The 12,972-nt window shown below is 39.7% G+C and overlaps 1 protein-coding gene across 3 annotated transcripts in view; it reads right to left on the bottom strand.

Annotated features, from left to right (window-relative positions):
* Window positions 1-3,257: 3,257 nt before the first annotated feature.
* LOC126251324 (phospholipid-transporting ATPase VA) overlaps window positions 3,258-12,972 on the bottom strand; it is a 397,256-nt gene continuing 387,541 nt past the window's right edge. For all 3 annotated transcript variants that reach the window (XM_049951657.1, XM_049951658.1, XM_049951659.1), the window contains one exon: window positions 3,258-3,521. In XM_049951657.1, coding sequence (XP_049807614.1) covers window positions 3,464-3,521 — 58 coding nt within the window. In that variant the 3' untranslated portion in view covers window positions 3,258-3,463. The remainder of the gene's footprint in view (window positions 3,522-12,972) is intronic.

Genomic DNA, 12,972 nt, shown 5'->3' with positions numbered 1-12,972 from the left:
TATGTATTATAAAAGTGGATGCATGTATGTACATATGTATGTTCCACATATCCTCTGAAACCAATGGATTAATTTCAGCTGAACTTGGTACATGTAGTACTCACTATCTGAAAAGAAATACTGTGGGGGTCAGAGCTAGCAACCTCCTACTGGAAGGGGGGTGAAGGTGATAGCATGGAGAGAGGAGGAGGGGAGAAAGAGATGGACAGACACAGAGGGTGAAGGAGGCAATGGACTACGAGAGATGGGGAGGAGAAGATGGACTGAGAAAGGGACAAGGATATGGAAAGAGAGAGGGGGAGGGGGAAAGAGCGAAGGTGCACACGGACAGGTGGCGAGGGGGAGGGGTAGGAGCAGACTGACGAATGGGGTATGAGCAGTGGGACAGGCGTGGGAGGGGGGGGGGGGGGGAGGGGGGGAGAGATTGAAAAAGTAACATTGGAGGAAAAAACCAAATGCAAAATGTTTAACAAGATATCTTAACCGATCTCCTATACACTGGTGGCACTTCAATCAAGAAATACAAATTAATGTGCAATCTGCCCTACAGACTGTACTAGTCAGAGTGGAGCATGTGGCTACTTGTGGACACACAGCGAAAGTGTGAGGCTCTGCTGTGTTCATCACAGCATGTATTCCAACCATGAGCAAATTAGTTTTAAATAAAATAAACTATACCAAGGTTTCTGTAATTTGTCTTGAGATGTACATAAAAAGCAAATGGTGTCTATCTATGAGTGTTGACTTTGTGCAGTAAAACAGTCTTTGAACTACCACTTCAACTGAATTCCAAATTCATTCATGAAAGCAGCCATATCTGACAAATATATTAAAATTAAATTCTTCTTTGAAATATACACGATATGCCTGCTATGCTGTTCTATATGCATAAATATTTTTCCTGCTTCCAATTAGCTTTAGCAAGAAAACTTTGAATGGAACTTTTCCTCTGTTAGGCTCAAATTTCCAAATCAAGTCATTTAGCTAGGTTTTAGTAAACAGCTTTCAATCTTAATTGTTTCAAGTGCAATGAAACCCACCGTGACCTTGTTCATGTGCATCAGAATGGCTATCATTAGAATCATCCTGTATAACGTCCTCAAAAGCTTCTGATGGTGCAGGAACAGGAAGACCTGGACCATGTTCCACTTACGAGATGGCAGACTGAATGTTATGTTATCAAATTACTTTTTTCTCTTTACCGAGTTGTAAGTAGCAACATCAATAAAACAAAAGTAATGATAACTTAGATGGGAACAAATTTTCTCACTACGGCTTGCTTTTTTAATACATTCTCAATTCTTTAGCTAGAAAACCAAGAATCTTTTATGCTGGAATGGTTTCTTGGGTATCTCTGTGTCAATGGAACAGCAACTCTGAAGGCTTACCTTTGGTTTTGATTATATTCAAAGATCTTCACGACATATTTAGCAATATCTTATGCAGCACTCTGACTTATACTCATCTCTGTATTTACAAGCAAGGCATGAATAGCACACTTTTGCTATGTAATTTGTAATGTTCCTCTGATGCTTGTTAATGAAAAGCTCACAAAAATTTTCACAAATATGACTAGACACTATACTAAACACAATCATTGAAGTATAGAAAGTGAGGTTACATTGTTATGAAATGAACAGCTGTACATGAACAAGAAGACTTAAAGGAGTGCTTGATAGTAATTATGGTTCATTTACTCTCCAGTACAACTGCCACTGAAATTTCAATTTCATACTATCAACTGAAATGCTATATAACACATACATAATGAAAATTCCTAAAAAATATATTTTTTAAATATTGAGTGCTAATTTTAAGAAATGGTTGGTGATACAGCTTTTTGTTATATTGTGATTCAGTACACTAAAAACCACAAGAATAAACCACTTTCATTAAAAAAATTCATTATTGGCCCATGGAATTGGTGTATTTGCATTTTATATATTAAGTTTACGTGGGCATAGATTTTGAGATATCCTTTACATCTGGTGACATTACTGAGTTGTCAGCTAAACATTCATTCTCACACATACTTGGAATGAGGAAACTACCTGTCATTAATTCTTCACATTTAAAGTACCACAGTTTTGGTACAAAAACTTTTACACCTGTCAGTTACCTTTAATGCTGTCAACCTAAGTATCTTTGAGTAACCTTCCTGGCAAACATGGACAGCAAACCATTAAAACCAATGCCAAAAGCCCAAACTGTAATGACAAGTGCAATCAATACAACATATGCAAGCTTCACTGTGATATAAAGTGTGGGTATTATTTTTTTTTTTACCTGGCACTCTTTTCACACAGTTAACTGATTTATCAAGCATAAACGGTATTTCAATAGCAAGTGCCAAAACTGACTTATCCACTTGCAGAAAATGTCTGCAAAAAATTTACAGTTCTTATTTCCCAATTAAAACACTAGTGACATACCTGAGACACGATGGCTGAAGCAAGGCACAATTAACAGTTACATCCACATGCCATCAGATACGAATACAATTCAAAGATTTTGTGGGAAGGACAAGGAGACAACATATCAAAAATCATTATTCACGTTAATTTGCCTTTACTGCACATGAGTATCACAGATCTTTAGGCCAGAATAGTGAAAAACTTAATGAATTTTAACAGTATGAGGTATCATATAGACAAACTATATGTATATTTATAGAATATATATTTATAAATGTAACATTTTCACTCTGATTTCATGGCAAGTCTTTCAATTAAGTTGTGCAAGTCAGTGTTGTAACACGCCTGAGGATAACATGTCTGAGGATGAGTAAATTATTTCACAAATGAACACCACCAGTAATTTTTTTAAATATTTTCTATACACAGGAACACACACATTTGGCTCCTAAGCAACAAGCATACTAGAAAAACCAAAATCATGTTTTGACAACAAACAATCAACATAATAAATAAAAATAGCAGCAGAATATTTTTGTTTTAAATGTCCACTGCCTTTGCATGAGATCTTTATGATAACATTTACACAACTTCTTCACTTTTTCAATTTTTTTTTTTTTTCTGTTTTGAACTCATGAGAATGTCTAGTACTTGCAGTAGCAACACTAAATTAAAACAAAGTGAATTAGCAATCATACAGCCAAGTAATAATAAATTATGTAGCACACAATGACTGTACAACACACACATTCTTATCAAATTGTTCTGCTCATAAAATCACTGCACAAAAATAAACATTTAAAAATTGTTCAGGAACTTGTTTGGAAATAAAAAAGTTTCAAAATCAATGCATTCAATCTTAACTGTATTCACAAAAATAGAATATATAAATTTCTTTTAAGATACAACTCAATGTTGTAACTGTGAAATTAAGCACAGCACCAAAGTGTCTCTTGAGCCACAGATGACTCGGAAAGCTAATATTTGTGGTCCCATGGAACCTCACAGCCTGAGAATGTGTAAAAAATAAGTTTTTTGAAACTAGCTTTTCAACCAACAGCTGTTAAACTGTTCTGTGTCACGTGTTTAGGTCTGAAATCTGCATTCCTGTAACAGAATTGCTTGAGTTAGAGCAAAAAATTCAACAAAATGCAATAGAATTAAGCAAACAAAACATTCATCTGAATAAGTTAGAGTGAAGAATTGAACAAAATACAGTATCATTCAGTGAACAAATCATTCTTATGAATGATCAGAAGTACACTACGAATTCTGAAAACGATGAACCCTCTGTGAATAAAAATTTAACTAAGTAGAACAAATAGTATATACTAATTTTCAGTATACTGTCCTCTGCAATGAGTAACCTAGCACAATAATGGATAACTTAAATTGTCACATCACACTCAAAACTGTAATTCCATAATAACATATGCTCATCATGACATATTTCTTGACCTGTTCCAATTTTTTGGTTTCAAAAACGATAGAATAATTCACACAAGTTTAAGTCTCCTCCATTTGAATTTACCATTATAGTTTTTAATTTTGTGAAGAAGAAACAGAGACTAAAGTTAGTAATTAATTTGAAGGAGGACATTGTCCCACCAGGCTGTATATTACATTACTTATTCTCACTACTGGTTTTGGGTAAGGCATTTTCTCAACTGCAACAATACCAACAGATGTGGATACATTGTCTTTGTCTTATCACTCAGGCGCTAAGCGAATTTGTACGTCATTGTAATCAACACTGCTCATCTTGAAATGTGTAGCTACAAAGGGCACTTAAACACACTTCCTCATGGAACTGACACATGATTTTTTGAAGATACGAGGATGATGTATCTACATCTATGGCTAAAGATTCACTTGGCAATGGGCTGTGCCCATAACTGGTTGTGCAAGATAAAGTAATTTAATATACAGCATGGTGGAACAATTTATTCTTCAAATTCATTGAGACTGTGATGCTCATTGAGATGAAAATGATCAATAATTTATTGTTGGCACAATTTCTTGGCAAGCTTTTGATTACACTCTCCCCTCTAATTTGATATTAATCTACCACAAAAATAAAATAACAGACAAAACAACCCAAGGTGAGGAGCTGAGACATCACATGAAGACTGAAAAATCCCCAGCTTTTGCTGTCCACAATTTCTGCCTTAAAGAGACCAGGAAGGTAGAGATATAGGGTGACAATTATTGAACTACATGGAGAGAAAAAAAAAAAAAGGGGGGGGGGGGGGGCAAGTAACTTAGTTACAAACTACAGATATTCGGATTTAGGTTATGATATATTCGCTATGACTGCCACCATTGGCTGTGATGTGGTGTAGACGAATAACTAAATTCTGCATGACCCGCTGAAGTGTCAGAACATTGGTGCTGTTGATGAGCTCTTGAATGGCTGTTTTCAGCTCAGCAATGGTTTTGGGGTTATTGCTGTACACTTTGTCTTTAATATAGCCCTACAAAAAGGAGTCGCATGTGTTCAGATGTGGAGAATATGGCAGCCAATCGAGGTCCTTGCAATTGGGAGACTAGTGGCTAGAACGTTTTAGACAACTAGTGACTTCTACCGATTCAGAACTAAGGAGTGTGTATGCCAAAAATAGTTTGCCCAATAGTAAGTCACTTACAGTGACATGATACGCTGTGAGCCACCCAGCAATGAATTGCGGAGGGTACTTCTGGTACCCCTAACTGATCTCCCTCTTCCCTGTTCCACTTGCGAATGCATGTTGGAAAAATGAATGTCTGTATGCCTATACAGAAGTTCTAATTTCTCAAATTTTCTCATGGTCATTTTGCAAGATGTATGTAGGAGGAAGTAATACATTGTCTGACTCTTCCCAGAAAGTTATTCTTCTTCTGCTGACTAGGGTTTCCCCTGTTTGTCTGCCTCTTTCTGTGAATGTACTGGACCAACTGCTGTCCCATCTACTGGGTGGTCATCCAGGTAGTCATTTCCCTAGCGGTTGCCCATGTTTACAAATTTTAGCTAGTCTTCAGGAGTCTATCTTTTCCACACGGTCCCTCCAGTTTCCTTTTCTTGTCTTCATCCATTTGTTTATATTTTGTATTCCACACTTCTCACTTATCAACATGCTTGTTCTTTTTTAATGTTAGCTTTAGTTTTATATTTATCATTTTTGCCCTAGTTTCCCTTGCATATACCAAAACAGGACACACCACTGTTTTATGCTTTTTTTTTTATTTTCTCCTCAGTTGTCATAAATCTGTTTCTCCATACTGTACTTTGCAGGCATCCAGCTACCCTTACTGCCTTTGTCACTTGATCTTTTTTACTTCCATGGGGAGAGTCTTTATTGCTAGTGGTAACAGTCTCTAGATAATTACACCTCATCATCTGTTCAACTGACACACTGTCTACTTCTAATTTACATCATGCAGGTGCTTTTGATATTACCATAGTCTTTGTGTTTTTTTAATGAGATTTCCATCTTATATTGGTTAGCTGTTTTATTAAATTGGTGAAGTAACCTTTGTAAACTATCCTCATTATTTGCTATCAATACAGCATAACATATAATATTTATTTCTCATTTTATAGCCTATCTATCTTTCTTACATCATCAATGGTGTGGGCATTATTAAGTTGAACAGGAGTGGGCTTAGTGAGTCTTCTTGTCTAATTGCTTATCCAGTATAATCTCATCTGCGAATCTTCCGTGTGTTTTAATTCTTGTTTTATTACCTGTACATATACCTTCTGTGATTTTCACTGATTTCATTGGTGCTCTCTTGTCAATTAAGATTTAAATTATATCTTTTTTATAATCCTATCAAAGGCCTTTGACAAGTCAATGAACCACACGTAGGCTGTGTTGTTGAACTGTATAGATTTCTCCACAATATGCCTTAAAAAGAAAATAGCACCGACTGTGCTCTGCTTTTTTCTGAATCCTTGCTGTTCATCTGCTATTTCTATATAATTCTGCCTTCTGTCTCTAATCACCGATTTTAACAGTTTTAAGGCAGTATCAAGCAGGCAATTCCCTGGTAATTATCTAATACAGTATAGCTCCGCTTTTATGTTCCCGGAATTAATGTTTTCCCACCATTTACAGCATTTTTTATCATTCCCATCTAATTTCCTACACCCTCAATGTTAATTTACACCCAATTTTGCATCAACATATTTATAACTTTCCTGCGATTAACGCATTACGAAAAAAGAGTCGTCGAGAAAAAAAATGATGCTGGCATGATGTTGGCCATCCAGTAGCGTTTTCAAATATTACATGGTTAAGTTTCTCAACACAAGAGCACTCTACTCAGCGGATTTGGACCGGTAAACTTGTAAAAGTTGGAACAATTCATGCCGTATCTCCCACTGCCAAGCACTACTTGGCGTGATGGCTGATGGGAGTAACTAGATTTGTTTGAATAAAGGTATCATGACCATTCACAACCATTTCCAAACACTATACCGCACAAATGCACTTTTGTGATTGTTGTGATCATCATTACACCTTTGTTGAACCATATTTAGCAAGTTTCAGCGTTTGGCCTCTTTTAATGCTAGTTGGCACATTCACTTTGCATTGCTCAAATGTTTTTAGTTTAAACACAATGGTGGTTACATATTTTTTTCATGTTGGCAAAAAAGTGTTTTGAGAATTTATTCTTATTGTCAGGAGCAGTATTTTTTTTATTATTTTTTGTGATGTTACACAAACAGTGTGAGTGATAGTTTGCGTTTGTTTGGTTTTCTACATAACTGAAGAGGTACAGTACCTGATGACCCGAAAAAGATGACTGCAGTGCATGAGAGGCAGAATAACATATATTCAAACACCACACAAAATACTTACATACATATTTGCACTTGACAACGAGAAAAAATTCTCAAAACACGTCATTAAGCATGAAAAAATACGTAGCTAGTGCAGTATTTCATTATTTAAATAATGAATGACAGCTGCAGGCTTTCCAAAAACATCAATTCCAGTTACATCAGTGGTTGTTATTAGATAATAAACCTTTATTAGGTACTAGAAAAGTTCCTGACAAGTCTTTTGATGCCCGTTTGTACAGATATCATACATAAAGAGCAAAGAGAAGAAGTGATGATGATGACAATGATGATGATGATGATGCAGAAGATGAAAAAGGAAAAAGACATACAGGTGTGAACAATACTAGGAGAAGGATAGACTGATACTCACTGTAAATATGACCTGTTGACAGGCACAGGCACAAGAAAAATATTGTTACATATACAGCTTTTGGCCAAAGCCTTCTTCATCAAAGAAAAATTAAACACACACAAATTTAATGGGTGATCTTTACGATGAGCAGCATTTTATCGTTTTCCTAATGTTGCTGATATTCCAACCTGGAGTTTCCACTGTTTGATACACAGATGGGAGTTAGTAGTTCCTACCCACCACCTTTTACACATTACAACAATAAAAATTCTTTTACAGAATAGAAAGAGTTGTAGACAAAAACTTCCTGAGTTTGTTTCCAAATTTTACTTTGCTGTCTGTCAGACATTTTATATCACTGCTTAAGTGAACAGAAATTTTTGTTCCAGCATTGTGCACACCCTTTTTGTGCTAAATACAACATTAAAGTGGAGTAAAGCATGGCACTTTTCCTTCTGGTATTTTAGTTATGTACATCAATGTTCCTTTTGAACTGTAGTGAATTATTTACAACAAACTTCATCATGGAATAAACATACTGTGAAGCAGTAGTCAGCTTGTGATGCCATGCAACTGGCTGGCACATATACATTCACTTCACTACCATTGTTACTTCTACACCTATAAATACATACTTCGCAAGTCACCAAATGCTGCATGGTGGAGGGTACCTTGTACCATTATCAGTCATTTCCATTCCTGTTCCACTTGCAAACAGAGCGAGGGAAAACAAGTGTCTGTATGCCTCTGTACATGCCCTTTTTCTCTTATCTTCATGATTCTTATATGAAATGTTCGTTGCCAGCAGTAAAAATCATTCTGCAGTCAACTTTAAATACCAGTTCTCCAAATTTTCTCATTAATGTTTCACTAAAAGAAAGTTGTCTACCCTCCAGGAGGGGCCAGTTCAAGAATGTTTATCCTGCACAATCAACGTATCTTATGGCACTTTCTCCCCACTTTTCCCTCATACTCTTTTACCCATGTCTGTATTTGCTAATTGTGATACGCACTGTATACAAATCTTGCGCTTGGCCACTCCTGGTGCCCCTCTTAGCTTGGCGCGCTAAGTAGCCCCTATTAATTGTTATCAGTCCTGTATATAAATCACAATGTTGTGGTGCCTCTCTCAGCTTGGCACTCCAAGCAGCCACTTGCGTCCCTTGTGCCTTGAACTGGCCCTGTCGCCAGGGATTCCCACTGGAATTCATCATGCATCTCTGTAAAACCCATGTGTTGATTGAACCTAACAGAACAAATTTAGTAGCCCACCTCTGAATATCTTTGACATGTTTCTTTAATCTGATCTGGTACAGACCCGTAACATTCAAGAAGTACTCCAGAATGGGTTGCACTAGTGTACAATATGTGGTCTCCTTTAGAAATGAACCACACTTTCCTAAAAAGCTCCCAATAAACCTAAGTTAACCATTCACCTCTCCTGCTACTGTCCTTATCTGCTTGTTCCATTTCATATTGCTTTGCAACAGTGTGCAGAGGATGGTGACCTGACCACCTCTGCCAACTCTACACCATCTCCAGGGCTCAAAACTGACTTGTGTACTCTTTCACGGGGATACCAATATTTTGTGCAATGAACTTATTGTGTTGAAACTTTGTTTTTCATTAAGCTCATTCCTTTAAAAACCAGAAAACAATTGAATCCATTAGTTTCTCTGACAAAACAACAAAACTTTTCCATTAAATAAAATCACTGGTCTACTTGCAAGGAAGATCAGTGTTGCCAACCTGTCACTAAATTCACTAAATTATAGTCTGTTGCTGTCAATATTTAATCAGATATGGCAAGTAACTACTCCAACTCTTTACATTTATTACAAACATATAAATTTTATCTTCAGAGCTAGTTGCTTGTAAATGCATTAAATCATCTGCAGATTTTGATATTCTTGTCCAGTTCCAACAAATTCTTCATACCTCAAACACATTTCTCTTTAAGTAGCACATTAGCATGCCTTTCCTCTGATACACACCATTTTCTTCTACCAAAATCATTGTGCATTATTGTTTTGCTAAAAATGTTCACTCAACAATTTCTGATTTCTGAGGAAATTCTATCTCTCATGCTGCTCATGGTTATAAAAATGTGAATCTTCATATTCTCTTCCTGCTGACTACTTTGCTTGATGAGCAATAATGAACAACAGAAATTGACAGGAACCAAACAATATAATACGTTTATCACCGATATGTTACAGAAAGCATTTGTTTCTTCGACAGTCCACTAAAAAGTGTGTTAAAAATATTTGTTAAATAAAATGATACTACTCGAACATCATCTTTTGAAATTTGCAATATATAAATTTTGTATGCAATATATGTCAGTCAGTCATGGAATATTATCTTCAAAATAAAAATATGCATCTGAATAGCTGAATTATTTCTTTGATTGCATGAATGCAAAATAAATATCATACAGGCAGCACAATAATGCTATTCACCTGTCATGCATTCAATGAATACAACCATCTGCAAAAACGTTTAAGAAGAAAACTGAAATCAATTAAACTAAACACACACACACACACACACACACACACACACACACACACACACACACGTGCGCGTGCGCTCGCACAGAGAGAGAGAGAGAGAGAGAGAGAGAGAGAGAGAATCAATCACAGCCTGCATTTGAATGAACTATGTGATTTTGAATATAATTATTTTATGTAAGTTGAAAAGGAAACAGTTTCATTTCAAGTTTGGCTCAAAAGAACTTTGCTGCAGTTAGATTGCAAACTTGAATAAATGGTTGGTTGATTGGTTTGGGGGATTAAAGGGACCAGACAGCGACGGTCATTGGTCCCTTTTTCCAAAAAAAAAAAACAAAAAAAAATTAAAAACCGCCCAAAGAGAATAAAAACGAACAACAGGGAAGACGTCAGATGACACGGGACAAGAAAGACTCTGACAGAGCTCAGACAAAACGAAATAAAATCACACAGAGTGTGACGGTGGTAGGCCGACCACAGGAACAAAAAAAAGGAAAAGCCAACCACCGAGAACACATTAAAAACTCAGTTGAAAACCGTAGGCGAAGGCCAGAATCAACACAAAACAATAAAATAAAACATAAAAACTCATATTAAATGATAAAAACCTCCTGCCCGAATAAAACGTAAAACTAAGTCAGCCATAGCCGAGTCATCTGTTAAAAGAGCAGGGAGCGTGTCAGGCAGTGCGAACGACTGCCTGAGCACAGCTAAAAGTGGACAGCCCAATAAAATGTGGACCGCTGTCAAAACGGAGCCGCAGCGAAATAAAGGTGGGTCCTCACGTCGCAATAGGTGGCCGTGCGTCATCCATGTGTGCCCAATGCGCAGCCGGCAGAGGACAACAGACTCCTTGCGAGAGACCCGCAAGGAGGAGCGCCACACACCGGTAGTCCCCTTGATGGCCCGAAGTTTGTTGCGTGAAGGCAGGGCGCGTCATTCAGTGTCCCAAAGGTCCACAATTTTGCGGCGTAGGAATGCTCGCAAATCTGTCTCTGGGAGGCCAATGTCCAGAGATGGTGTACTAGTCGCCTCTTTCGCCAGCCAGTCAACATTCTCATTGCCGAGGATCCCAACATGGCCTGAGGTCCACACGAAGACCGCAGAGCGGCCGCAATGCGCAAGAGTATGCAGGGACTCATGGATAGCCATCACCAGACGGGAACGAGGAACACACTGGTCGAGAGCTCGTAAACTGCTCATGGAATCGCTACAGATAACGAAGGACTCACCTGAGCAGGAGCGGATATACTCTAGGGCTCGAAAGATGGTGACCAGCTCAGCAGTGTAAACGCTGCAGCCAGCCGGCAAGGAACGTTGTTTGGAATGGTCCCCTAGAGTGAGCGCATAACCGACTCGACCAGCAACCATCGAGCCGTCAGTGTAAACAATGCCAGAGCCCTGACACGTGGCCAGGATGGAATAAAAGCGGCGGCGGAAGACCTCTGGAGGGACTGAGTCCTTCGAGCCCTGTGCCAAGTCGAGCCGAAGGCAAGGGCGAGGAAGACACCACGGGGGTGTACGCAGAGGTGCCCGGAAAGGAGGTAGAACAGAGAAAAACCGAAGCCCGGAGAGAAGCTCCTTGACGCGTACTGCGATCGGACAACCCGACCGGGGCCGACGTTCTGGCAGATGGACAACTGACTGCGGGAACAGGACACGGTAATTTGGATGCCCGGGCGAGCTAAAAACATGGGCAGCATAAGCAGCCAGTAATTGTTGGCGTCGGAACCGCAGTGGAGGGACACCCGCCTCCACTAGGATGCTGTCCACAGGGCTTGTACGGAAGGCACCAGTGGCAAGGCGTATCCCGCTGTGGAGGATTGGGTCCAACACCCGTAATGCAGATGGGGATGCTGAGCCATAAGCCAGGCTCCCATAATCCAGACGGGACTGGATTAACGCCTGGTAGAGCCATAACAGGGTAGATCGGTCGGTGCCCCAGCTGGTGTGGCTCAAGCATCTCAGAGCATTTAGATGCCTCCAACACGCCTGTTTAAGCTGCCGAATATGAGGCAGCCAAGTCAACCGAGCATCAAAAACGACCCCCAAAAACCTGTGGGTCTCCACCACAGCAAGGAGTTCGTCGGCAAGATAAAGCTGCGGCTCAGGATGGACTGTTCGGCGCCGGCAGAAATGCATAACACGGGTCTTGGCAGCCGAAAACTGAAAGCCATGCGCTACAGCCCAAGACTGCGCCTTGCGGATAGCGCCCTGTAGCTGACGTTCAGCAGCTGCAATGCCAGTAGAGCTGTAGTAAAGGCAGAAGTCGTCAGCATTCAGGGAAGCGGAGACAGAATTTCCCACGGCCGCAGCGAGCCCGTTAATGGCTATCAAAAACAGGCAGACACTTAAATGCCTGGGGCACACCGTTCTCCTGGACTCGGGAGGAACTATGGGAGGCCGCGACTTGCACGCGGAAGGTACGATACGACAGAAAATTGCGGATAAAGATCGGCAGAGGGCCCCGAAGACCCCATCCATGAAGCGTAGAAAGGATGTGGCGGCGTCATGTCGTATCGTATGCCTTCTGCATGTCGAAAAAGACAGCGACCAGGTGCTGACGGCGGGCAAAGGCAGTACGGATGGCCGACTCCAGGCTCACCAGATTGTTGGCGGCGGAGCGGCCTTTACGGAACCCACCCTGAGATGGAGCCAGAAGGCCCCAAGACTCCAGTACCCAGGTCAACCGCCAGCTCACCATCCGTTCAAGCAACTTGCAAAGAACGTTGGTGAGGCTAATGGGACAGTAGCTGTCCACCCCCAAAGGGTTCTTCCCAGGTTTCAGAATGGGGATAACAATACTTTCCTGCCATTGCGACGGAAACTCACCCTCGACCCAAATGCGGTTGTAAAGGTCGAGGA

The sequence above is a fragment of the Schistocerca nitens genome, chromosome 4 (assembly GCF_023898315.1).
Source record: "Schistocerca nitens isolate TAMUIC-IGC-003100 chromosome 4, iqSchNite1.1, whole genome shotgun sequence".
In the NCBI taxonomy this organism is placed as follows: Eukaryota; Metazoa; Arthropoda; class Insecta; order Orthoptera; family Acrididae; genus Schistocerca; species Schistocerca nitens.
This window is presented reverse-complemented; position numbering and strand designations above follow the sequence as displayed.